We start from the raw sequence: 27,512 nt of genomic DNA, 5'->3' as shown, positions 1-27,512 counted from the left end.
TTGAGTCGAGGCTAGAGAAGACTCACGTGTTCTTTCCCTCAGAGGACCCATAGTCAACAAGAGTAATAATCTTTCCTGTGAGATCTGTAAGTATCGATCCATCGCCAGACCATTTGTGACATGATTCAGAGGTTGAAACAAGTTTCCAAAAAGTGGAGAAAATCTCTAAAGATACGAGACGTGTTGAAAAGCATCGAACCGAGCTAAAATAGTCTGCCATGGCGTTATACCACTTACCGAGACAAGGAGTCCCCTGAACTTTATTTCTAACGGTTCCTCATCCTATTGCAGGGCTAAACGCAGATCCGGGAGCTCGGGATCAGCGATAGTGGGTATTACACGCGTTTAGATGTCTTTTATCTCGGGACTTGTGGCTGAGAGCTCAAATGGCCATCAGAACTTGGCGTTTTGGCTCGGGTAGCATTTCTTGATACAGTAATAATAGAGTCTGCCAATATGTTACAGAAACTTGCCAGGAGAAGAAATCCCTCGGTTGATGATACAGGTTACATAATTAAAACGGCAATCCCCTGAACTTTGATCTTCCGACTGAGCTCACTGAAGTCAAAATATCACTATAGGGCTTGTCATATCTAAAAGGGATTAGATTGCGGGACTCGCCGCAGATAGCGAGTCATAATTCACCCGGCGTCTCCACGACGGATTGTCACAGATGTAAGCGGGCTCAAGTTGTTGGAGAGACCTCTTATACAGACACAGAGCTGACCTCAGCGGAGGTAAAGAGCAAAAGGTACTTCGGGGATTCGGTTGCCGACAATGATACACAATGATGATTGTCATACGTGAACCGCTTAAATAGCTTGTTGCTACCAGCTCCTGCAGAAGAATCGAAATCCGAAATCTCATATTTTGCAAAAGTCAATGCCAAAGTGCCTGAAATGCCGCTTCGTGACACTGATCATCTTTCTGGCTGTGGTCACCATGTGACTGCAGTCCCAGACCGGGAGAACGATGCCTCGAGAAGCACCAAGGCCACTGACGCTTCAAGTTTTTCACCTACTCATGCTTCCCAAGCTTGCGATATCTGGAAAAAGATCCAGATTATCAAGGACTGCGGTTTTGTGATTCTCGATGGGTCCGACCTTGATGTCGCTTCAGTGATTGCAGTCGCCAAGTAAGTCACCACTCGTATTATAGTATATGAAGCTTACAACCATACCAGGTATAACTGCAATGCTTACGTGGCGAAGAGAGACGATATCGCAGATGCTATGAATAAAAGTGTCGTGCTGCTCGAAGAGTATCTCGCCAAAGGCTACTTTGTATACGGTAGAGTACCTGCCCTTAATGTCTCAGATCGTTAATCTGACTGAGTGCTAGGCGTCAATACAGGTTTTGGTGGAAGCGCTGATACACGAACAAAGGACCTCCCCGCTCTGCAGTCAGCATTACTGCAGCTCACCCAAGCGGGCATCTTGAATAATGAAGACGAAAATGGAAGTGCGCTTAGCAGTATGCCCGTCACCTGGGTCCGAGCCGCCATGCTGATTCGCTGCAATACACTACTTCGGGGCCACTCAGGTGTCCGCCTGCAGCTCGTCCAAGCCCTCCTTCTCCTTCTCCGAAAAGGCATGACGCCTATTGTTCCACTGCGAGGATCCATCTCTGCATCTGGTGACTTGATCCCTCTATCATATATCGCCGGCATGCTTGAGGGCAACCCCGACATTCGCGTCCGCACAACGACCTCGTTTGTTCTGTCCGCTGATAAGGCCCTTGAGCTCGCTGGCCTAGAGCCAATTGCCCTTGGACCCAAGGAAGGTCTTGGGCTTGTCAACGGCACAGCTCCTTCAGCTGCATTAGGCTGTCTGGCTGTTCATGAGACAAACAAGATATTGCTACTGGCCCAAGGGCTTGTAGCCATGTCATGTGAGGCGCTACTTGGCAAGGCTGAGAATTACCATCCTTTCATCTCTTCTGTTTGTCCTCATCCCGGGCAGGTAGAGTGTTCTGCAACTATACTGCACTTTCTCGGCGGATCTTCACTCGTTCAAAGCCTCAAGGAAGAGGATAAGTTCAGACCTGGTCTTGCTCAGGATAGGTATGCCTTACGCGGGACTCCACAGTGGCTCGGTCCTCAAATTGAGGATGCCTGTTCTGTGCTATCTCAGATCACAGTGGAGCTCAACTCAACTTCCGATAATCCCATCATTGACGTACATTCTGGCGAGGTTTACTCTGGCGCCAACTTCATCTCTAGCTCAGTTGCCAACGGAATGGAAAAGACCCGCCTAGCTCTTCAGATGGTCGGCAAACTCCTCTTCAGCCTCTCTTCTGAAATCATCAACCCAACCATGAACAGAGGTCTTCCTCCCAATCTCGTCACCGACGATCCCAGTTTATCCTTTACCATGAAGGGAATTGACATCAGCATGGCAGCTTATCTGTCAGAGCTTGGGTATCTTGCCAACCCTGTTACACCCCATGTCCAATCCGCAGAGATGCACAACCAGGCGATCAATTCCCTAGCGCTGATCTCAGGAAGATATACTCTTCAAGCAGCTGATGTTGTCATGCAAATGTGCGCCGCGCATCTATTCGCCGTTTGTCAGGCGTTGGACTTACGAGTGCTCCATATGACGTATCTCAAAGCGCTCAGAAGCAAGTTGATCTCTGTAATACACCCATTCCTGAATGGGGTTGAAGATCAGGTAGCAGAAGGGATCTATGAGAGTCTCCATGAGACTATCGTCAAATCTTGGAATGCCTCGGCGTGCTATGATCTCGAAGATCGATGCAAGATTCTATGCAAGGAAGCAATACCGGTACTTCGTGAGCACCTTGAGGAGCACGAGATGCATCTTGTCTCAGCACCGCCACTCCGGAGAGGCTTGGAGAGTTTAGCTTATTCCACATTCACCCAGACAAGGAGCGAGTTTTTCCTCAACCCTCCTACCAAGCAATTTCTGGGCAATGCTTCTATGAGACTATACTCTTTTGTGAGAGAAGAACTAGGTGTGCCTTTTCATCAAGGCCTGGTGGAGCATCCTGGTAGAGGTCCTGGGGTCAAGATCAATGGACGAGAGAAACGAACTATAGGGTCTTGGGTTTCGATCATCTATAGCGCTCTGAATAACGATCAGGTCTGGGGTCCCTTGGTAGAGGCTCTGGGGCACAAGACGTGCTAAGTTTCAATGAGTTAAGCTCATCCTGCTACACTAAGTTTGCGAGTACTCCTCCCATTCAAAGCCACTCAATTGCCTATTCATGCTCTAGATACCTTTTTGTTACGGGTTTGCGTATGTCGCTTAGTTTATTTGCATTTTATACGAGATCTCGACTTTTTAATTCATGGAAGGCTTCCAATTTATTTGTTAAACTGAGCTACTGCTTATAGGTAAAGAAAAATGCCTTAAACCCGAGCCGCTTCACTTGTACCGTTTTGTGCATGAATCCCGTTCGCCCCTTCGATGCTCTTCTCTGGGAGGCTGCCATTTGTCCCATTGGCACCATTCATAGGCGCTGACTCCTTCTGCTTTGCCTTTTCTCTCAAGATCTTCTTTAGCACCTTACCGCTCTGACCGCGGGGAAGCTCTTCGATGAAGCGAATCTGCTTGCGTAGCCAGTGGGTCTCATCAAGTTGAGCCTTGATAGCCTCGTCCAAGTGTAGGATGAGCTCCTTCTTCTCTTGTGCAGTCATGTCTTGCTTGGCTGGTACTACAAAGGCCAGCGGTCGTTCGCCTGCTTCATCGTCTACAATGCCAATGACTGCTGCGTCCAGAACACCAGGCTGTACACGGAGTAGTTCCTCGATCTCAGCGGGGTTGACTTGTAGACCCTGGGTACTTTTAGTGAATGACATGTGAGGATGAATACTGAACTTACCTTGACCTTGATCATGTCCTTGAGTCGGTCAACTAGGTAAAGATGATCATCGCCGTGGGGGCTTCGTCTGAAGAAGCCGATGTCGCCGGTGGGCAACCAGCCATCAACGGTGAACTTGGCCCTCATAGCATCGTCTTCACCTAGATAGCCAGGGATCATGGCGGCTGACTTGAGATACAACTCTCCAGCAGTGTTGTAGGATGTGATCTCCTTTCCATCCTGGTCGATGAGACGGCCTTGGTTGGACGGGAACAGACAACCGCTTGAGCCAGGCATGATATCAGCGGCGCGGCTAAACGTCACAATGGATACACACTCAGTCAGGCCTGTTCGAGGGGTGTCAGCCAGGGTTGGGAGTTCTACTGAAGTATTGGTGTTAGCTTACCGTATCCGACTAGGAGACTCCAACTAGGCATCAAAGCCTTCATCTTCTTGGTCACACTATCACTGCATGCTGCAGCGCCAAGAACGACATCTTGCACAGACGATAGGTCAAAGATCTCGAACAAGACGGGGTTTGCTGCTAGCGCTGCAATGACAGGAGGAACCTAATTCTCAATTAGTGTTCGTTCAGAAAGTTGAGACGAGTTAACTTACAAGATATAAACGGGAGATGCTGTGCTCTTGAATCGATTTGAGAACCAACTGCATGTTGAAGTTCGGGTGGAGAACAGCCGAATCACCTCTCACGAACATAGCATGTGTAGTGACAAGACCATAGCCGTGGTTCAGCGGCAGTACAGCAAGACCGATGTCAGGATGTTTGTACCCAGCTGAGCTCTCAAAGACGGCTGCTTGGGTCACGTTGGCGATGAGGTTAGCATGGGTAATTATGGCAAGTTTCTAATCCCATTAGCGTTGGTCACCGTGATATAGGCGAGAGTTCTCATCATACCTGAGGTCCTGAAGTTCCACTTGTAGTGAGGTAGAACGCAACCGTGGTGTGAGCATCCTTTGGTTGAAGCTGCTCAAGGTCAGGAAGTATACTGCCCTCCTGGTAAAGCTGGGGTAGACATTTGATCTCTCCTTCAAAGTTGGGCAATTGAGTGTTGCTAGTGTTGATGGAGAACATTCGTCGGGGAGCCTTGGGAAGACGGTTCAAGATTTCTTTGCAAGAAGGTAGTAGCTCTTCGCATGTGATGAGAATGTCACATTTGGCTTTGGACATGTGTGAGGAAATCTCAACGGGTGAGGTTGTTGGTTGGAGAAGTAGACAGATACCACCGATGCGATGGATTGCCCAGCAGACAACGAGAAAGTCAAGCTGTAATTGATTAATATTATTCACTTAATGGATTTCAAGATGTTTACCGAATTGACAGCCAAAACGCCAATGACCTTTTCTTCAGCAATACCCTGATTCGGTGACCATCCAAGTTCACTACACAATGCTTTCGCCAAAGCGTTGACCTTCTCTCTGACTTCCTTGAGGGTATACTTCTTACCCGTCAAAGCGCAAATGAAAGGTGCACGAACACTACCAGAGGCACGTCGGCTCTCGAGTGCCCACTCAGCGACATTCGCATTGGGATGGACCTGGGTGGTGATGTCAGGGACCCACGAGGGAGGTTGAAAGACCATCTTGACAGAGTGTACAGGGCTATCCGCAGTATCGGTATCACAGTGGAGAATGTCGTTTCAGGTATGTTAACCCAACGGAGTCCTCTAAATAGATGGAGACAGTGGATGAAGTCGGATAACAGGTGAAGACCGAAGAACCGATACTCCATCGAATAGAGCCATGTCCAATTATAATAACAATATCGTACCATGAAATTGGCCTCGTGTAACCAGAAAGTCACCGTCAGCTTGGGGATCGCGGGGTCGGAGGATTACAGGATTGAAGGATCACCAGAGTCGAGGATTGACCAATTCAGCAACACTAATTATTAACGTTTCGCCGCACTTTATCCTAGCTGCATCTCCCTGCAGAGAATTTTCAAGATCTCGGGCCATCGAGAGATAATAAACATGCCGTTTTTCTGTAGCGATGATAGCATGTGAATTGACATTCACGATCCCGCAATCCTCTGATCCTGGGCTAGAGCCTCAGCACTCGTAAGCACTAAATGCAATTGGCTTCACGGCTTATATAGATTATTACCTGCTATTCCAACAATCATAGTGGCACCCTCGCTAATCACCCCCCCAAACACCGCCATCATGTTCTCCCCAACACCCCAAACCCTTAGCATCATCATTGTCGTCTTCATCCTAACAACCCTCCTCATCCGCCGCGCCCTCCTCCCGAAACCCATCCCCGGCATCGTCTACCGCGAAGCCAACGCCAAAAAGATCCTTGGCAACGCCTGGGAACTCCTGCAATGGAAGAAGAAGCACGGCGAAATGTTTGGCTACCTCGCCAACCTCGCCGTGGAACTCAACGAGCCCGTGTTTCAGATCTTTGTGCACCCGCTCGGCAAGCCTTGGGTCATTGTTGCTGATAACCGCGAGGCTTTTGACATTTTGTCGAGACGTACGCCGAAGGAGTTTGATCGCTCAAGGTTCTTGAGGAGTTTGTTCATGCCGCTTGTGCCGGAGTTTCACTTCCATATGCCGACTGGGGACCGGTGGAAGGCCCATCGGAAGTTGGTCGCTGATACAATGTCGCCTGCGTTTCTGGGTGGTGTTGCTGGACCGCAGATGTGGAAGTCTACTATGAAGCTGATTGATCTTTGGAGAGTTAAAGAGAGATTGGCCAAGGGTAGACCGTTTTCTGTGTCGACGGATATTCGCAAGGCTGCTTTTGAGATCATCTGGGCTGCGACGTTTGGCTTTGACTCTGGCTCGACAAGTGCTCAGACCGAGCTTCTCGAGACGCTGCCTGAGTTCACCAACCTACCCGACGTGGAACATGAAGTCCACTTCCCTGTTGCCCCTGATCCTCCCGTCTTCAAAGCTGGTCTCGCTCTCAACGACGCCATGAACATTGGGGTTCAATCACTTGTACCTGGATTGCATTTGTGGTTGGCTTATAACCTCATGCCATCTCTACGTGCGGCGCGAAGCCTCAAAGAAGCTGTCATCCAAGACATGATCAAGCAAGCGATCAACAAGTTCTCTAACCAGACTGATCTCAATTGGGAGGACCAAGGTAATCTGAAGCGACACATGAAAAGCGCAGTCGACATTGTCATCGCCCGAGAAATTGACAGCGCGCGAAAAGAAGGTCGTACGCCCGAGCTGATGAGTCGCACCGTCCAAGACGAGCTGTTCAGTTTCATGCTGGCTGGTAACGAGATCTTCACCCTGACTGCCTGGACTCTCAAGTTTCTCACCACGCATCAGAACGTTCAGAAGAAGGTCCGCGATGAACTCAGAGAACAGTGCAGCGCTGCTGTCGAGAGAGGCGACGCACCCACTGTCTTGGAGATCATGTCCGCTCGCCTCCCGTACTTTGAGGCTATGATTGAAGAGTCTACGCGCTGTGGTTCCGTCACCCAGACCAATATCCGCACGACGATGCAAGAGGTTAATATTCTGGGTCACATGGTTCCGAAGCACACGGAGATTCTGATGCTGAACAATGGACCTGGAAGTTTCATGCCCCCACTATCCGTCGACGAAGAAAAGCGATCAGAGAGTTCAAAGGGTACAGCTGGTAAGATCGGCCAGTGGAACGTGAAGGGCATGAGAGACTTTGATCCAGAGCGATGGCTCGTCAAAGATGAAGAGGGTCGATTGACGTTTAATCCCAATGCTGGACCACGACATTCATTCGGTGCTGGGCCCAGGGCCTGTTTCGGTAAGTTTAGTGTATTGATGCGTTGATACAATTACTGATTAGTGTTATAGGTCGTAAATGGGCTGCGCTGGAGGTCAAGATCATGATGGCGCTTATTGTTTGGCACTTCAATCTTGAGCCGACGCCGAAGCCGCTGTCGAGCTTTAAGCCTTTCCCTGGTGTTGCGCATCGGCCGGAGATGATATACTTGCGTTTATCGAATGTTTAGAAGAGTAAATTGGTATATAGGTTGAATAATGCTACGAAAGGGCCTTGAAGGATATCCTAATTGCAATCGTGTTGATAACACTGATGTTACAGTAATGTTCCCGCTCCAGTTAGACTCTTCAGCGTGGCCTAACCACTGTACTATGGTGCCTGGTTCAGTGAGCTCAGGACATCTTTAGCGCTCCACTCAGCCATTAAATCTTGATTGACCATAAATTGGCCACTGTGTGTACCAAGAGAGCGGCGAAACATAGTGATACATATCTCACGATTGAAGCTGCAGTATTGAAGCGAACGTCTTGTTCTTGTCGTAGTGTCATCTGTGAACCTGCTCCTCGTGGCTTTGATAGCTGAACGTCGTGCCACATTGACTGCTTCGATGCTAGCGGGCTGGAGCGGCTTCAAGCTCAACACCAATCGAAATCTCCCCAGTCATCCTGATCCTGCAATCCCGACGTCAGATCCTACAGGCGTTACAGTGACCCAATCGCAATTTATAGTGAGCGCATGCCCCGCAGCCGGGACTCGATTGCGCCGCTGATCCTCGAAACCTCCATGTAAGACAACATGACAGTTGCTGCACCAAGACGAAATCTTCCGTTCAGTCATTCTCACACGACAGTATCACATCTTTTTGCCTCAATTGTCCAGCTGAATCTCGTTTGGGAGTCGTCATGGCGTTTGGCTTGGGCAAGTTGAAAACACTTGGACTCGGTGTCCTGATCTTTGCGATTCTCGTCGCTGCATTTGACAAGACGGATGAGACAAAACACCACTTCCAGGTCAACATTACAAGCACACGAATCTTGGGGCTGTTGACCGTCATATTCGTCGTATCAAACTTCAAGTCAATGCCATTCGTCTGGACAGTAAGTCACACACATTCTACCCTCTCAATACCAGACATGCGCTAAGGCGAGCAGCTGCGCGTGCTATACACAATCTCATACCATACCGTCTTCCGTAAATCACCCCAATTAGGCCCCAAAGCGCTATTCAAACCCATCATCGCCACGACTTCCACTTCCCTCCTCGAAGTGGATTATTACCTCCACAAGTCCAACTCGACATATTTCGCCGACCTTGACGTAGGGCGTGCGCATCTAATCGCATACCTCTTCCGACGTGGCTTCCATCGATTATCCAACAACACCAAGCTCGGAATTGTTCTTGATCCAAAGACCGGTACACCAATGGGCGGAAGACTCGGGATAAATCTTGGTGGTGTTGAAACCTGCTTTCGACGTGAAATCACAGCGTTCAAACAGGTAGAGATGTGGAGTTATGTTTTGACTTGGGATCGGAAGTGGTTATTCATCGTCACGCATTTCGTGCCGAAAGGTACAGCGCTTCCGACAGAGTGGCTTGATCCACGGTTTGCAAGAACAGCGACCCGGCCACTCCTCAAGAATTCAGGAGATTTAAGCAAGAAGATATACGCTACTGCTTTGAGCAAGTATGTTTTTAAGTTGAAGCGTCTTACGGTGCCGCCGTCGACTGTGCTGGAGGAGGCTGGTCTGTTGCCAATCCGACCTGGAGGATGGGCAATTGGCGAGCGGGACCTGGAAGCAGTGGAGCCTGATGGTTCGAGTATTGATATCAGTAAAAATGGTGAGTGGGATTGGAGACGGGTTGAGGCCCAAAGACATAAGGGAATCGAGTTGATTAGCAAGCCGAACCATCTTGACTTGATCCATGATGGCTTTGATGGAGGTAGTGAGGGAGCAATTGGACGTTTTAGCCCGGGATAGCACATCTAGTTCAATGGCATGTCTATCCATTCTGACATTGACCAAAGTATTAAATACAAAGGATAAAATAGCCGGTGATCACAATACACATACCAACCGTGAGGAGGATGCGAATTGGATGGGCCAGTCTTTATGACCGTGTTTGTCCTAGCAGATACAGGCCTGACTACAGTGGTCATAGCACTTATAACCAACTGTAGCGCACCGGGGCACAGAGCTGCTGTACGGCGCGATCATCATGGCACAGACAAACTTAACGACATAAATATTCTCGAAGTGTATGATTGAAGAGAAGAAAGATAACTAATTTCTATGAGAACCCAGCTAATTCGATCTATAATTGCAAGAAGTAGCACCAATGCCAACTCCAAACTCCAAACTCCAGCATCCAATAATTTCAGCAGAACGGACTGTAGGAAAATCGTGAGCTATCAATCTCAAGCCTCAATGCTCTTCAACACCACACAAAGATCCTTCATCAATCCCTCCACCACCTCCTTCGCAATAACATCCTCCGAGTATCCCGCTACAATATCCATCCCACCAACCTTCGGCTCAACCGTAACCCAAACATCTGTAACATCAGGCGGCACAACAGTATAGTCAACACTACACTCAGCGCCATGCATGCCAAAGCTCTTCTGAGTCTCAGGCAGATTCTGATACTGCAGAATAGAAGAGAAGCGAGGCACGTCTGTGGAAGTAGGCCAGTTTGTGCACTGACGGAAAATAGTCTCCCAGCCGAGATGTTCGTGTGGTAAAGCTGAGATGTGCTGCTGGTGGACTTGCTGAAGAATGGTGCTGTGGGGTTGCGCGGTGTTGACGCGGATGGGGATGAGATTGACGCATGGGCCGTTGACTTTTTCGATGTCGTCGATTGGTAGGGAGCGGCCTGAAACAAGATGGGCGAATACAACGTCGGATGTCCCTGTTGCTTGGGCGAGAACCATTGCCCAAGCGGCCTTGAGGTACGATGAGACTGTGAGTCCCGACCCTTCAACCTTTGGCGACGGCACCGTCTTGACTACGTACGAGCCCGACACAGCCTTGCTTGTTTGTGAAACACCAGGTAGACCAGTCATACTCGAGCCCTCCAGCAAATCGCCCCAGAACTTCATGGCAGGCTTCGTGTCAATGGCTCTCAGCGCATCAATGTAATACGACATCTGTCGTGGCGCCTCAACCTCAAGATCCGCTTCTCCCCATGCCTGAAGCTGCTGGAAGAAGATCGGCAGTGACATGCCATCGTACTGCGCGTGGGAGATCCTCACCACAAGACTATCCTTGTGCTCGCCTTGGACGAACCATGTCTTGAAGGGAGGTTCGTGAAGCGCAAGATGTTTCTTCTGATCTTCTTGGATGAGAGATTTGCAGACGTTGGAGAGGTCGGCAGACGTAGTGTGTTCTTCGAATGGGACGGAGAAGTTGGTGAGGATGGCTTGGTAGTGTTTTCCAGCGTGTTGGGTGAACACCGTTCGGAGGATTTCGTTCTTGGCGATTGTGGTTTGGAGCGCTGTGTAGACGCGCTGCTTGTCGACTTTTTGGTTATATGTGATTGTCGCGTGCATGAGCCATCGGCCCTGTGTATGTTCATGAAGAACAAGAGATTGGAACTCGGTTGTTTCGAGAACCTTCTCAACGCTGAAGTGGCTTGTGAGAGTAGCCTTAATCGCGGCTTGTGTTGTTTCGTCGACGGCCTCAACATGATGGCTTGTTGTCTCGTGAGAGTGAGTAGTCTGCTCGAGATGTGAGGCAAGATCTCTCAAAACGGGGCTCTGGAAGATCTGAGCGACAGTCATCTTGAGACCAACTGCCCTCGCAGCCGCGACGAGCTGGATAGCAGCGAGTGAATCCCCGTTGAGATGGAAGAAGTTGTCGCTTGCGCCGATTGACTCCGCAGGGCGTCTTAGTACTTGGCTCCAGAGCTGCTGAACCTGTTTCTCCATGTTTGTCGTGACAAGAACCAATTGAGCGCCTGTCGTAAGGCGATACTCCTCCAATTTGTTGTCGTCCATATTCTCCAACACCGCAGTGATTGCTCGTCGGTCAAGCTTGCCTGATGAGTTCACGGGCAACTTACCCATAGGGATGAAGAAATCGGGAATCATGTACTGAGGCAGCACCTCAGCCAGCTTCGTACGAATCTCTTCCGACGCCTTTCGTAGCGTCTCCGACGGAGCCAACACTCCATCTCCAACCTGTTCCCCTCCAATTTCCACCGCTACTGCAATCATAGACCTATCCTCCCTCTTAACAAACACGGCCGCAGCTGATCTAATATCCTCCGATGATTGTACCACTGAGTACTCAATCTCTCCCAACTCAATTCTCTGACCTCGAATCTTGACCTGTGTGTCTCTCCGACCGAGGTTGGTGTATGTCCCATCATCATTCTGTTGAACCAAGTCGCCTGTGCGGTACATGCGATGTCCGCTACCCAACCCGTAACGCGCTGTGAAGGCAGGGTCTGTGATGAACGCGCAATCTGTTTTGGCAGCATCATTCAGATAGCCCTTCGACACCTGGGGTCCTTCGATGAGAAGCTCACCCGGGGCGCCAATGGGGCAGAGGCTATTGTAGTCATCGGGGTCAACGACCCAAACACGGCAGCTTGGTAGAGGAGCGCCGAGGATGTTGGCTTGCTTCCTGTCTGTGAATGGGGTCGCAGAAACGATGGCGTAAATGGAACATTCGGTTGGGCCGTAGCCACCAATGATGTCTGCGTGATGGTCCATCCACAAGTCAAGAACTGATGGTTTGACGGGTTCACCGAGTAAGACCACCGTGTTGATGTTAGGTAGCTGAGATGGCTTGAGAAGCTCAGCGACCGTAGGCGTAATAGACAGGAAGTTAACAGCCCTCTCAATGATGAAATGCTGCAGATCGCTCATCCTCTCATCCTCAGAGGGCACACAGACACATCCTCCTGCAGACAGCGTAGTGAAGATCTCTTGGATAGCAGCATCAAAGGTATGTGCTGCGAATTGAAGTACTCGTGACATCTTGCTCAGACCAAAGACCTTCTTCTGACTGTCCAGACTAGACGAGATACCAGCATGAGTGAGAACCACGCCCTTTGGTGTACCTGTACTTCCGGAGGTATACACAATCCAGGCTGGCTGATTGACGTTGATCTTGGTGACGCGAGTATACCATTTATCCGGGATGCCAACATCACTGAAAGAGACCCTCTTGCGCAGCGACTCATCAACAGTAAACATCTCGGGGCCCAGACCAGCCAGCCGTCCAGTTTGCTTCTCATCAGCCAGTACAACACTGACCTTTGCATCATCAACAATGAGCTTGAGACGGCCAAGAGGGAGCTGGACACCCAGTGGAACGACGACACCGCCGGCACGTAAGATGGCGAGCATGGAAACAGCAGCCCATTGAGATTTATCCATGCACACGCCGACGCTGGTGCCGTGACGAACACCAAGACTGACTAGATGGTCGGAGAGCTTGCCGGAGAGATGCTTGAGTTGTTTATAGGTAAGGGTGCCGTCCCATGCGCTGATGGCTGTTGCGTCGGGTTGGTGGGATACCATGTCGAAGATGAGCTCGTGCACACATCGCTCGATGCTGGGGACGGGACCGGTATTGACAGAGAGAATACGATCTAGATCTTGGGAACTCAGAGCGTCCAAGTCGGCGATCTTTGTGCCTTCGGGTGCACTCTCAGCTTGCTCCAATTGACTGGCGATGTGGGTGAATGACTCCAACATGCGCTGCATTTGGGCTGTAGAAATGACTGCGTCGTCGAATCGGGACTCGATTGAGATGCCCTTTGCACCAATGCTACACTCGACGGTAAGCGCGTAGTCATCGAATTGCTCAGAGATGTCCTGTTGATGCACAAGGCCAGGGAATTCAGCCGATGCATCCTCGCTGTCGGCAGCAGGTTGAACGACAAAGAGGTGCTGCATGTCCAGTGCAGCAGCGGCATCGGGGACAAGCTCTGCAATGCGTTGGAGACCAGTGTGCTCGAATGGAATCATGTCTGTTGCCTGCTGCTGAACAGCCTGGAGGAAATCTTTGGCAGTGATAGACGAATTGATGTGCACCCTCACAGGAACAGTGGTAATAGTCGGCGCCAGCATCTCAGTGATGCCATGCACAGGCGCATTCCGTCCCGAAAGCGTCACGGCAAACACGACATCGTTACTACCCGAATACTTCGCAACCATAAGCGCCCAAGCAGCACGCAGCAAATTCGACAGCGAAACCTCAGACTTTCCTTGTCTCACAAAGTCAAGATTTTGCACAATCTTCTGTCGCGGCCGAGGCTGGTATCGCACGGATGGCAGAGCTGGAAATGTAGTGGGGTTACCCTGAAGCTGCTCGTGCCAATACGTCGCTGCTTGTGTAGCATCGGCTTGGCCGAGATAGGCGATGAAAGGCGTGTATGGTGCTGAGAGTGGTGTCGCGTCGTGCCAGTACATGTTGGAGACTTGGCGGTACATCATTGTTAAACTCCAGCCGTCGTAGACGCTGTGGTGAGCTGTCCAGACGAGAAGACGCTCGCTGTTGGACTCCACGAGACCGAAGCGCATGAGCGGTCTACCTTCTGTCATGCTCAATGAACTATCGTGGTTGATATACTCTTCCAGCGAAGACGCAGTGTGCCATTCAAGTGGTTCGTTAACAACAACTTGCACTGAACCAGAGACAAGACCCAGTAGAATACGCGTTCGCAACACAGGCGCTGCTTCAGCCATCTTCTGCCAAGCAGCCTGCAGTCTCGCCACATTGATCTCATCACTCAAAGAAAAGATTCTTCGACTGATATACGCACTCGGCTGTCGAGCAGTAGCAATAAGCAATCCCTCTTGAAGTGGCGTGCACGGATAAACATCCTCAATCTGCTCCGCCATGACACCGCAACGCTCCGCAATCTCAGCCCGGAGGCCCACTTCTTTCTCGGCGCCGTGTTCGGGCCAGAGAGAAAACGGCGCCGGGATTGACGCCAGCAATGATTGGTCGTTGCCCTCAGCCATTCGCGAGTCTAGAATGCTAGCGAGTTCGGAAAGGCGAGGGTGTTCGAATACGTCGGCGACGCGGAGGAGCATGTTTGTGCTGCGGGATGCTTCGACGAGACGCATCGCGGTGATGGAGTCGCCGCCGAGATGGAAGAAGCTGTCTTTGGCTCCGACGGTGTTGGCTGGTCTTCCGAGAACGCTGGCCCAGAGCTGTTGGAGCTGTCGCTCGGTCTCGGTAGATACATCCGCCTTGGCCGCTGCATTGGGACGGTAAATGTCGAGCTCCTCTGCCTTCATGCCCTTCAAGAACAGGTCAATCGCTCGGCGGTCAAGTTTTCCTGAAGAGTTGAGAGGCAATCGCGACATGGGAATGAAGATGTCAGGGACCATGTATCGCGGGAGAACAGAGATGAGATGGCCTCGGACTTCCTCGAATGACTCTCGCATGGCGATGGTGGGTTCCAGTAGATCAGCTTGCGACAAGCCCTGTAGATTGTTATCCACAGCGCTGTTTTCCCCGCCATCAGCTATTTCCAGCGCCACAGCCAGCACTGAAGATTGACCGACAGGGCCATCCAGCAGCATAACAGCTGCTTGAGAGATCTCAGGTGCTGAGCGCACAACCCAGTATTCGATCTCGCCAAATTCAACACGTTGACCACGGATCTTGATCTGTGTATCTCTGCGTCCAAGGGTGGTATACGAACCGTCGCTGTTTTGTCGGACGAGATCGCCTGTTCGGTACATTCTTCTTCCAGGCTGAAGACCATGATGCTTCGTGAAGTCAGGGTCAATCAGGAATGATTTCGCAGTCTTCTCTTTGTCGCCGAGATAACCGCGTGCTAAGAGCGGTCCCTCGATGAGCAACTCACCAGGTGCACCGATGGGCACAAGGTGGTTAAAGTCCTTTGGATCAACGACCCAGAAGCAGCTGGCGAGTGGGATACCCAGCACAGGAACTTGGCTGATGTGCCTCATGGGTCTTGGTGAAACAGTCGCGTAGATGGAACATTCTGAGGGCGCATATGACTCCAACACGATAGCTTGGTCTTTCCACAGGTCCATGACTGCTGGCTTGACAGGCTCTCCCATGAGGATAACTGTTTTGACAAGCGGGAGCTGCGTGGGGTCCAACAGGCCTGCGACCGTCGAGGTGAGAGACAAGAAGTTGACCTCTGCTTTGGCAATAAAAGCCTGTAAGTGATTGATGCGCTCGTCTTCGGAGGGAATACAGGTACATCCGCCCTGGCACAACGTCGTGAAAACTTCTTGAATCGTCACGTCAAAGGTATGCGACGCGAATTGAAGAACCCTCGATCCATCACGTACACCGAACGCGTCGCCGTGTGAGCGGATACTAGAGCATAGAGCTGAGTGCTGAAGAACAACACCCTTGGGAGTTCCTGTGCTTCCGGAGGTGTAGACTACCCAAGCGGCGTTGTCGGTGGTGACGGTAGAGCAGACTGCTGTGCTAGGTTTGAGGGTTTCTTGCAGTGCGGCGTCGACTTTGATGAGGCGAGGACCTGTACCTGCGAGACGCTCGAGCTGTTTGTCGTCGACTAGGATGATTGGAGCCTTGGTGTCTATGATGATGGTCTGTACTCGGGGTAAGGGCTGCTGCACGCCCATGGGGAGGACGACACCACCTGCTTTGAGCACGGCCAACATCGCGACGACAGCCCAGCGGGATTTATCCATGCAGATACCGACCATGATCTCAGGCCCGACACCAAGATCCATGAGATAACCGGCGAGATTACTAGCAGCGACTTCTAACTCGCGGAAGGTCATGATGCCGTCCCATGCGTAAACGGCCATCTCATCCGGTCGACGCTCATAAACCTCGTGGAATAAAGCGTGGATGGTTGAAGCAACGGGCTTGGGAACGTCTCTGTTCTTAGCGACGATAGCATGCTTCTCTTCAGTTGGGACGAGGTCTAGATCAGCGAGGGTGGATGTTGTGTGCTGGCTGAGGACCTGGATGACATGCTTGAGCTGGTTGAGCAGACGCTGTGCGATTTCGTGGCTTGCGACGCCGGGGATGTATTGAAGAACCAGATCGAGACTCTGGTCGTTTTCGAGAATGCTTAGATTGAAGTCATACTCTGTTGATTCATCGGCTGATGCGCGCTCAAGCTTTATGGAATTGTTGTCTGTCGCGCCGTCCATGTTTAGTGCGCGGGTGTATGACACGGTGGTGTTGAAGAGCGTTTGCTGCTGCGTTCCTTGGAGAGAGTGCTGGATTGACGCCAATGAAGCGCGCTGGTGATCAAAGCCTTTGAAGAAACGGTTTTGAATCTGTCGGATGACATCAACAGTCGTGGAGGTGTAGTCCAATTGGACATAACAGATCATCATGTTGATCATGGGTCCAACGAGCCTCTCAACACCATCGATGGGAATGTCGCGACCGCTGGAAAGATACCCAAAGCAAATTTGGTTCAATTCCACCCGAGAAGCTAACACCAAAGCCCAAGCTAATTGGGCTACGTTTGCGGCTGTGACGTTGTAGTTGCGACACATTTGGCGCAGGACAGAGATGTCGGGCATGTGAGCTGTGACGGCGTGACCTGTCTCCATCTCCGAGGTGTCGTGATGCTGTTGGCCGAGTTGGAGATGGCATGGCTCTGCAGTTTCAAGAAGATCTTTCCAGTATTGGAGATCTTCTTGTTCAGAATGACGGTGTTGCTCGAGGAAAGAGACGTAGCTACCGTAGTCGGAGTTGCGCGACAGAGAGATTGATGTCTTGGTGGGGGAAAGAGACTCGTAAGCTTCAAGAAGATCGTTCACGAGGAGTTGGACGGAAGAAGCATCAACGAGAGCGTGGCTGATCTCAAAGTGGCCGAAAACATGACCATCGACGGTAGGGATGATGAGGAAACGGTGCGAAGGACGGCCAACTGGATCATGAAGAAGAGCGTGGTGCTTGATGAATCGCTGGACTTCTTCATCACTGGAACATGGCTCAATGATCTGAATGTCAGCTTCCAGCGCCTTGAGGACGACTTGGTAGAAGCGATCGTGGTGTGACAAGGCGCCGGTGAAGATGGTTCGCATGATGGAATGCTGTCCAACGACTTGTCGCCAAGCATTCGCGAGTCGAGAAATGTCGACGGGTGATGATGGGTCGGCAGGGAGGATGCGACAAGTCTGCTTGAGGCGGTATCGTGATGGTGCTCTCAACTGACTGAGGAGAATACCCTGTTGGATCGGCGAGCAGGGAAGAACGTTCTCAACATTCGCCCATGAGATGGAGCCTGGTGCGAGACAGTACTGATACAGCGTGTCGAGATCATCGTTGGTCAATTGAGCGAGAGGGAAGTCACTGATCGTACACATCGGCTCAGCGCCCACCAACTCTTGAACACCTTGTGTAATAGCACGCGCATACTCCCCAAGCCATTCGCGAATGGCCTGGCTCTTGGGACTTTGGCGAGGATAGCCAACCATGAGATGCGTCGTGCCCGCATCATCAATCGACACTTCAACACTGAGAGCAGCATGTTGACGAACCTTGCCACCAACAGAAGCATCAAGCTGTCCAACAGATTGGTGAAGCTTGTCGAGAGTGAGAAGACCGCCTGAGCGCTGAAGTTGTTGGAATTGACCGTGGTAATTAAAGAGGACTTCAATTGGTCTAGAGCGCTGGGATGCAAAGTCGAGGACTTCACGGCCGGAGTTGAGTTTGCGAACATCCTTGACTTGGCGGAGGGTGGAGATGAAAGTGGTTTCGTCGGAGATGCTGAGGGGTGTGACGGTTGTGAACCACCCGACTGTGTCGGAGAGATCGTAGTTGATGTCCAGAGCTTGGGTATCGCGACCGTGGCCTTCGATGAAGATTGAGGGACCGGAGCGATCGGTAAAAGAGTGGCGGAAAGAAGTTGATAGAGCTGCGAGGAGGATGTCTGCGACACCAGAGCGCAAGGGCTCGTTGGCTGGACCAAGAAGCTGAGAGGTGACCTGCTCATCCAGTTGAACAGTCTCAAAAATCTGATCTTCTGTGATATACTCGCCCGGCTGAAGACCCCAGTATGACCACGAAACCGAGGTATCAGCCTTAGGAAGAGAGTCAATTGACTGAGCTTGCTGAAGGACAGCATTGCTCCACGTCGGGAATGGAAGAGACTGCGATGCAACAATAGAACCACCCTGAAGAATCTGCTCCAAGTCCTTGGCGATGATTCGCCATGACATGAGGTCGATGACAAGGTGGTGAGCGGTCAGGAAGAGGAGCTGGCGATCGGGAGTCTGGATGAACTCGGCTGCAAAGACTGGGCCGTGTTCGAGATCGAGGGTGCTCTGTGACTCGAGCATGATTGCCTGCACGGCGGTATCATCGTTGGCGCTGTGCGATTTGAACCTGTATGAACCGGAGACTTGCTTCTCAATCCACTGCTGGTAGCCATGTTCTTGAGACACGAAGCGTGAGCGCAGCATAGCATGCTTTGTCACAACAGCTTCAATAGCCTTGGCGACAGCTCCCTCACTGAGGCCCGCAGATTGAAGACGGAAGCAAACACTCTGATTGAACCGGTAAAATCCCTCCGATTTGAGTCCAGCAGGCGCAATGTCCTCAAAGAACATCTTCTGAGCAGGCGACAGCTCAAATGGTCCATCAGGGATCTCAGTGGAGAAGACTTCGCCATCACTAGCCTTGACGCGTGTCGCAAGGTCCGAGATCGCAGGGCTCTGAAGAATGTCGCGAACGGTAACGACAAGACCGATTTCACGGCACGCAGAGACGACTTGCATAGCTGTGATCGAGTCACCACCCAGCGACATGAAGGATCGCCTGTAGCTGACATTTGGAACGTTCAGAACAGAGCTCCAGATCTCGCGAAGCTTCTGCTCGGTGGGAGTAACGTTGAGATTAGCTTCTTCAGCAGCGCTTTCGAGCTCAGAATATGAAGCGAGCTCTGTTGGGCTGAGGCTGTTGATCCACTCCGTTACAGCTCGGCGATCAGCCTTGCCGGAGGAGTTGATAGGGAGAGTAGTCATTGGGATCCAAAGACGGGGAATCATGTAATCGGGGATATGTTGGGAGAGATACATCTGGATCTCGGAGGCCAGGAGCAGTGCAGCTGTTGTGTCGATCCCGTCGCGACCTGCGATGCCGTTGTAGGCTGTCTCATCGTGCGCAGCCTTGTCATCTTGAGGAACACTGAATGCAGTGACAAGTTGACCATCGCTGGATCCTCTGGTGGTGAAGACAACACAGGCGCGAATGCCGGAGGAATGGCGGGAGATGTGATACTCAATCTCACCGACTTCAACACGCTTGCCGCGAATCTTGATCTGTTGATCACGTCGGCCAAGGTTGGAGTAAGTACCATCGTCGTTTTGGCGGACCAAATCACCGGCGCGATACATACGACGACCAGTAGACTCGAGTCCAAGGTCGGAAAGGAAGGCTGGGTCGGTGATGAAGGAGTTGGCGGTCTTGGTGGCGTCGTTGAGATACTCACGTGCGAGGTGAGGGCCTTCAATGAGGAGTTCACCAGGTACCCCGACGGGGCACAGCTTGTTATAATCGCGGTAGTCGACGACCCAGAAGCGGCAGGACTCCAATGGTGTACCCAAGATCATAGCCTGACGGCGATCTGTCATTGGTTCCGGGGATATGGCGCTCTGGATACTGCACTCGGATGGTCCGTATGCGTCTAGGCATGCTGCCTGTGGCATCCAGAGATCCAAGACCGAAGGCTTGACTGGCTCGCCGATGAGGATGAGAGTCTTGACCAGCGGCATCTTGGACGGCGACAATAGACCAGCAACTGTTGAAGTGAGGGAGACGAAGTTGACGTCCATTGACACGATACATCCCTCCAAGTCATTAAGACGTTCTTCCTCCGATGGAATGCATACGCAGCCTCCGTAGTAAAGCGTCGTAAACGTCTCTTGGATAGTAACATCAAAAGTGTATGCTGCAAACTGCAACACCCGAGACGAAGGAACAAGGCTGAAAGCCGCACCGTGAGATCGCATGCTAGTACATAACGCATAGTGCTGCAGCACAACACCCTTCGGCACACCAGTGCTTCCAGAAGTGTACACGACCCACGCCGCATTATCAGGCTGCACAGCGGGATTAGAGAAACCGAATTCGGCGGGCACGAGACCATCCATGAACGGGCGGTTCACTTCAATGAGCTCTGAGTCAACACCAGCCAGACGAGCTTTCTGCTTTGCATCAACGAGGATAACGGAGGCTTGTGTATCTTTTAGGATAGTCTGAAGTCGAGAGAGAGGCTGTTGGACACCTAAGGGTAGAACGACACCGCCTGCCTTGAGGACTGCGAGCATTGACATGGCTGCCCAGATTGACTTGTCCATGCAGATACCGACCATGACTTCTGGCCCGACGTTGAGGTTTGTCACGAGGTGCTTGGCCAGAGTGCTAGCAGCGAGGTCGAGTTCGCGGTAGGTCATTGATCCGTCCCATGCGTGGAAGGCGAGAGCGTTGGGTTGGCGGTTCGTCATGTCCTGGACGAGCAGATGGACGCAAGAGTCGAGAGACTTTGGAATCTCGCGGTTGATGGAGGTGATGAGCTGCTTGTCTTCTGCCGGGACGAAATCGAGATCGCCGAGGAGGGATGTAGTATCGCTGGTGCTGAGGACCTGCACAACATGCTTGAGGTGATTGAGAAGGCGTTGGGCTGTCTTTGTGGAAGCGGCGCCGGGGAGGTATTGCAGTGCGATGTCGATGCCGCTCTCTGTCTCTAACATGCTGAGATTGAAGTCATACTCGGTAGACTCATCAGCTGCAATCCTCTCCAAGCGAATGGACTGAAGACCGCGCGCAGCACCACTCAAGTTTGGAGCTCGAACGTACGAGACAGTAGTGTTGAAGAGGGATTGCTGGGAACTCGACAGTGAATGTTGAATGGTAGCCAAAGAAACACGCTGATGCTCAAAGCTATCGAGGAAGCGATCCTGTATATCCTTCATCGCATCAACACAGGTTTGAGAATAGTCCAGCGCAATGTTGCACACGATCATGTTGATCATCGGTCCAACAAGTGTATCCGCCCCGTCGATGGGAATGTCTCGGCCGCTGGAGAGATAGCCGAAACATACTTCATCGAGCTGTGTGCGGGAGGAGAGGACGAGCGCCCAGGCGAGTTGGAGGACGTTGGCAGGGGTAATGTCGTTGGATTGGCAGAGCTTCTGCAGGGTGCTCATGTCCTGCATCGCAGTAGACACAGAATGGCCAGCGTCTTCTGAAGAAGTGGTGAGATCCTCGCCGAGTTGGAGTTGGCAGGGCTCAACAGTGGCTAGACGCTTCTCCCAGTAGCGCAGGTCCTCTTCCTTGGAGCCTTGCTCTAAGAATGAGATATAAGTCCCATAGTCAGAACCAGAAATGCTTGCAGCGCCTTCGTAGGCTTGGAGTAGTGTGTTGACGAGTAGTTGAACGGATGATGCATCTACTAATGCGTGGCTGATCTCAAAGTGTCCGTAGACACGCCCGTCTGCTGTTGAGATGACCAAGAACCGGTGGGAAGGTCGGCCGAGATGATCCTCCATAAGCGCATGGCTCGCAATGCACTCTTGAACCTCTGCTTCAGAAGAGCAAGTGATAAATCGAATGTCGGGCTCAACCGACTTGAGAACGACTTGGTAGAACCGGTCGTTGAAGGGAATCATGGTGAAGATGGTGCGCATGATGGAGTGGTTGCTAACGACTTGTCGCCACGCATCTCCAAGTCTCTTGACATCAACACCCTGAGAGGCAGTGGGTATGACGCGACACGTCTGTCTCAGTCGGTATGTAGTAGGCGACTTCAATTGACTGATGAAAATACCCTGCTGCGTAGACGAACAAGGCAGTATATCCTCAACAGCATCCCAGCTAAGACTCGTCGGTTCAAGAATATGCTTCTTCAGCGCAACAAGATCGGTGCTACTCAAATGCGAAAGCGGATAATCGCTCGCCGTAGCTGTTCGTTCTGTACTCATTAGTTCACTTACCGCAGAGGTGATGACCTCTCCATAGCGCTGTAACCATCGTCGCACATCGTTGCCCTTCGGTGTGCGACGACTGAAACCTACACTGATGCAAACTCGTCCAGCCTCAACGGAGACTTCGATTGTTATGGCGGCTTGTTGGCGGACTTTGTCCCCGATGGAAGTCTCGGAGGAGTGGAGTTTGTGAATGCTGAGGAGACCGTCTGCGCGATCGAGTTGTTGGAATTGGCCGTGGTAGTTGAAGAGGATCTCGACGAGGTTCTGAGAGGGGGACTTGTACTTTGCTGCGAAGTCGAGGGCGGTGATGTCGGCGTTGAGTTTGCGGTGGTCTTTGACTTGTTGAAGCGTGGTGAGGAAGCCAGTGTTGGTGGTTGTGACTTTGAGGGGTGTTACGGTTGTGAACCAACCGACGGTCTCGGAGACATCACCGCCTGCATCTCGACCATGACCTTCGACGTGGATGGTTGGGGTAGATCGGTCCGTAAAGACGTCTGCGAAGGATTGGTGCAGAGCAGCGAGAAGAATGTCCGTGACACCAGTTTGCAGCGACTCATTCGCTGGACCTAGCAATTGAGCGCTGATGTCTGTGTCAATAGCCAGCTTCTCAACGATCTGATCTTGGCGAACGAAAGTACCAGGCTCAACACTCCAGTAAGACCATGACCCGACGTCGCTCTCCTCTGGCGTTGTAATAGCCTTAGCCTGGTTCATAAGAGCCTTGGTCCAGGTAGGGAAAGGCAGTGACAAAGAAGGCTGCAGCGTCTCAAAGCGCAAGAAGTGCTCCAGATCAGCTGCGAGGATTCTCCAAGACATGAGATCAATGACAAGATGATGCGCAGTGAAATTGATCAACTGCGCATCCTCCATCTCAAAGATATCAACAGCGAAAACAGGCCCGTACTCAAGATCCAAGGATCCTTGTGAATGGCGGATGATCTCCTCTGTCGCAGCATCGTCAGCCACCTTGTGAGTCTGGAAGCGGTAGGATCCCATGATCTGCTTCTCAACACGCTGCTGCCAGCCTTGACTGTCTGTATCAGTCTGGAAGCGTGCGCGAAGCATAGCGTGCTTGGTGACAATGGCTTCAATTGCACGAGCAACTGTATTCGCCGCAACGTTCTGAGGAACGCGGAAGCACACGCTCTGGTTGAAGCGATGAGGTCCATCTGCTCGAAGACCCGAGGGAGCAATGTCTTGGAAGAACATCTTCTGCGCGGGTGAGAGATCAAACGGCTCATCAGGGATCTCAATAGGGAGCTGCTCGTCGCCCAATTTATCGCTGGCCTCTTTGACTCGCAGCGCAAGCTCGGAAATAGCTGGGCTCTGGAGGGTTTGTCGCACTGTTACGATGAGGCCTTGTTTGCGACAGGCTGACACGACTTGCATCGCTGTAATGGAGTCGCCTCCGAGAGAGAGGAATGAGCGACGGTAGCTGATGTGGTTGATGGGCTTGTTCAAGACGTTGCTCCAGATTTCTCGGAGCTGGCGCTCGGTGGATGTCACTTGGAGGTTGTCTTCGACTTGGTGCTCGAGATCAGAGTAGGAAGCCAGGTCGAGGTTCTTGATCCACTCGGAAATGCGACGTCGGTCAGCTTTTCCGGATGAATTGATAGGCAAGCTGGCCATGGGGATCCAGAGTCGCGGGATCATGTAGTCAGGAACATATTGCGACAGGTAGAGCTGGACCTCTGAAGCGACGAGCATAGCAGCCGGTTTGTCCACAGCGTTCTCTCCGTCCAAGGCTGCACCGCTGTACGCAGCACCGTCGCTTGGAAGACTGAACGCCGCAACGAGCTGACCATGGACATACAGAACAACAGCCTGGATAGAAGAAGGATGACGAGTGATGTGATACTCAATCTCATCAACCTCAACTCTCTGTCCACGGATCTTGATCTGCGTATCCTGTCGCCCCAAAGTCGTATAAGACCCATCATCATTCTGCCTCACCAAATCACCAGTCTTGTACATCCGTCTCCCCCTCCCAAGATCATACTTGCCCACAAACTTGGGATCAATGATGAATGACTTGTTCGTCTTGACCTCATCGTTCAAATACCCCCTCGCAAGAAGCGGGCCTTCGATGAGGAGTTCTCCCGGCGCGCCAATTGGACAAAGACGATTGTAATTTTTGGGATCAACGACCCAAAAACAACTCGCAAGCGGGATGCCGAGAACAGAGACCTGAGAGATGTGTTTCATTGGCTGGGGTGATACAGTAGCGTAGATACTGCACTCAGATGGGGCGTAGGACTCGAGAACGGAGGCTTGGTCTTTCCACAGATCGAGAACAGCGGGTTTGACGGGTTCGCCCATGAGGATGACCGTCTTGATCAGTGGAAGTTGGGAGGGATCGAGAAGACCGGCGACAGTGGAGGTTAGTGAGAGGAAGTCCACTTTGGCGGAGGAGATGAAGGATTGGAGATGGTTGACGCGATCATCTTCTGAAGGTACGCAGACGCAGCCTCCCATACATAACGTGGTAAAGACCTCTTGGATCGTCACGTCAAATGTGTGAGAAGCGAATTGCAGCACGCGCGCACCCTTGACACCAAAGGCAGTTCCATGGGATGTGATACTCGTGCAGAGGGCAGAGTGTTGCAGAACTACACCCTTTGGTGTACCAGTGCTGCCAGACGTGTAGACGACCCAAGCTGCGTTGTTTGTAGAAACAGTGGTACAAGCAGAGCGAGATGCAGAGGGCAAGGTTTTCAAGAGCGCCTCGTTGACTTCGATGAGTTGTTGAGGACCAAGGTCCTTCAGGCGATTGAGCTGAGCGTTATCAACGAGGATGACGGGGGCTTTTGTGTCTGTAAGGATGGTTTGAAGACGGGAGAGTGGTTGGTCTGCGCCCAGAGGAAGAACAATTCCACCAGACTTCAGAACAGCGAGCATAGAGACAGTAGCCCATCGCGACTTGTCCATACAAATGCCCACCATAACCTCCGGTCCAATATCCAACTTCATGAGGTGTTCTGCAAGACCACTAGCCGCAGCATCAAGCTCTCGATACGTCATGGTTCCATCCCAAGCATACACCGCCATGGCATCAGGCTGACGGTCGGTAACCTCTTGAACAAGCGTGTGTATACAAGATGCAACGGGCTGTCGGCCTTCGCCATTGACGTCACGCAGATGCTGGGCATCTTTGGAGGAGATGCCGTCGAAAGAATTGACTTTGGCGGATGGGTTGGCGATGATGAAGCGGATTGCTTCGAGGAAGCAGTTTAGCATCTTGGCGGCGTCTGCTTGGCTGGTGGTGGATGTCCAGATGTCGTAGTCAACTGCGATGCCACCTTCACCGATCTCAACGTTGATGGAGTGATCATACTATCGCATGTTAGCACTTTCTGAAGAATGAAGAGTGAGGTAGACACTTACGTCTGTAGGGCTGACACCTCGTAAAAAGCTCATCTCGAGCTCTTTGTGCCCAGTAGACTTGGGCTTCCACTCCTTTCGGAACGAAAGAATTGAGTTTCCCCATTTATGGCTTGTAGGCAGCTTAGCTCCCTTCGCCATCAATGGGACCTTGTCGTGTGCCATTCCTCGAAAGACGTCGTCTGTGACAGTCTTAAGCATGTCCAGGACTGTAGGGTCGTCTTTGAACTTGACCCGCAGTAGCAAACTACTGATGAAAAGACCGATCGCTCCGTCAATTCCGGGCAGATCAGTTTGTCGACCTGAATTTACGTAGGAAAAGGTGACGTCGTCTTTCATTGCGAAGAGACGAAGAACGATACTCCACGCAACTTGGCAGACACTAACGAGGGTAACGCCGTAAGCATCGCAGAAGCGACGAGCTTCATCAGCGGGAATGTCAACACGATCTTGAAGCGTGTAAAGTCCAGCTTTTGGCTTATTACTGCTTGCAAGATACGTCTCCTCAGCATCATGCAGGTAATTCTGCCAATAGTCTGCAATGCGCTCAACATCTTGAAAACTCTCCTCCTCCATGCGCACAAAGTCTGTGTAGGGCATGGCTTTTGTGTCGGGGAGTTGGTTCTCGTATGCTGCGCAGAGGTCGTACAGGAGAACATCTGCAGAGCGGCCGTCGATGACGGCGTGTGAGACTTCAAGTCGTAGAATGAGTTCTGAAGAGGATGCAGCGTAGATGTACATGTGATGGGGAACACTTCCGCTCTCAAAGGCATTGAGCATGCCATCGGCTCTGACTTGGGCTTCATCTTGGAGGATGGTGACTTTGGGGTTGACTTCTGTCCAGACAACTTGGTCAAACGTTGACTGACGAGTCTCACTCTCAAGAAAAGTAGTTCGTAGACTTGAATGGCGCGCGACAATGCGAGGCCAAGCGTTTGCAATATGTGAAGCCGTCAAAGAGTCTGGTACACTCGATTTGATCCTGAGAATAAAGCGGCATTGATAGGCAGCTGGGTTAACAGCCTGACTGATAAGAATACGATTCTGCATGGACGAGCAAGGACCGATACTCTCAATCTGCCTCGCGGGGTCTTGAGACAGCTGCTTCAACCGCGCATCGGGAACAGTATCAGTGCTATCAGACCCCGTAGCAGAAGCAGCATCATCGGAGCTCGATGAAGAAGTGCTAGTGTCACTGTTCCCAACGCGGTCCAGATTGTGTGGGTTGCTCTCATGCTTGGAGATGATGCGTTCAACAAGTTCAGCAAGTGTCTTGCACTGCACCGTATCCACGATATCAATGTGAATACCGCGCAGACGGCATTTACTAAGGAACTGAACGGCAGAGAGGGAATCTCCACCCTGCACGAGGAATGATTGGTCGAGGTTCAACTCCTCAGTGCTGATGTGCAGCGCATTGGCGAGTTCAAGGTGCAGGATATCCTGCATAGCGTCGGTGTGAGCCATTGCTGCGGTAAGAAATTGAGAAGAGGGTATTTTGGGGTATAATGATTACGATTACGAAAAACACATTGCTTGAGATATTGTTTAACTATATGATGCTGTATTCTACGGTAGATGGCTTAGGTAATTGGTGTTGAGGTCGGGAATTGTTGGCTAGTGCTTGGGGGGCTGACAGGA

General features: G+C 51.4%; 5 protein-coding genes across 5 annotated transcripts; 3 read left to right on the top strand and 2 right to left on the bottom strand.

Annotated features, from left to right (window-relative positions):
* Positions 1–899: 899 nt before the first annotated feature.
* On the top strand, positions 900–3,149 carry J7337_013105 (uncharacterized protein; the record flags this gene model as incomplete). Its single annotated transcript, XM_044830601.1, has 3 exons — positions 900–1,135; positions 1,184–1,290; positions 1,342–3,149. The coding sequence occupies 3 exons, from the start codon at positions 900–902 to the stop codon at positions 3,147–3,149; spliced, it is 2,151 nt and encodes a 716-aa protein (XP_044673876.1).
* Positions 3,150–3,373: 224 nt separating this feature from the next.
* Positions 3,374–5,427, bottom strand: J7337_013104 (putative NRPS-like protein biosynthetic cluster; the record flags this gene model as incomplete). Its single annotated transcript, XM_044830600.1, has 6 exons — positions 3,374–3,799; positions 3,847–4,205; positions 4,232–4,394; positions 4,444–4,689; positions 4,742–5,110; positions 5,158–5,427. 6 exons carry the CDS (start codon positions 5,425–5,427, stop codon positions 3,374–3,376), a joined length of 1,833 nt encoding a protein of 610 aa, XP_044673875.1.
* A 582-nt stretch (positions 5,428–6,009) lies between these two features.
* Positions 6,010–7,799, top strand: J7337_013103 (uncharacterized protein; the record flags this gene model as incomplete). The annotated part of the gene is made up of 2 exons (XM_044830599.1): positions 6,010–7,591; positions 7,642–7,799. The coding sequence occupies 2 exons, from the start codon at positions 6,010–6,012 to the stop codon at positions 7,797–7,799; spliced, it is 1,740 nt and encodes a 579-aa protein (XP_044673874.1).
* A 673-nt stretch (positions 7,800–8,472) lies between these two features.
* Positions 8,473–9,549, top strand: J7337_013102 (uncharacterized protein; the record flags this gene model as incomplete). Its single annotated transcript, XM_044830598.1, has 2 exons — positions 8,473–8,667; positions 8,722–9,549. The coding sequence occupies 2 exons, from the start codon at positions 8,473–8,475 to the stop codon at positions 9,547–9,549; spliced, it is 1,023 nt and encodes a 340-aa protein (XP_044673873.1).
* A 437-nt stretch (positions 9,550–9,986) lies between these two features.
* On the bottom strand, positions 9,987–27,338 carry J7337_013101 (NRPS protein; the record flags this gene model as incomplete). Its single annotated transcript, XM_044830597.1, has 2 exons — positions 9,987–25,823; positions 25,875–27,338. The coding sequence occupies 2 exons, from the start codon at positions 27,336–27,338 to the stop codon at positions 9,987–9,989; spliced, it is 17,301 nt and encodes a 5,766-aa protein (XP_044673872.1).
* Positions 27,339–27,512: the final 174 nt, after the last annotated feature.

Source organism: Fusarium musae, chromosome 11 (assembly GCF_019915245.1).
Source record: "Fusarium musae strain F31 chromosome 11, whole genome shotgun sequence".
NCBI classification, from domain to species: domain Eukaryota; kingdom Fungi; phylum Ascomycota; class Sordariomycetes; order Hypocreales; family Nectriaceae; genus Fusarium; species Fusarium musae.
This window is presented reverse-complemented; position numbering and strand designations above follow the sequence as displayed.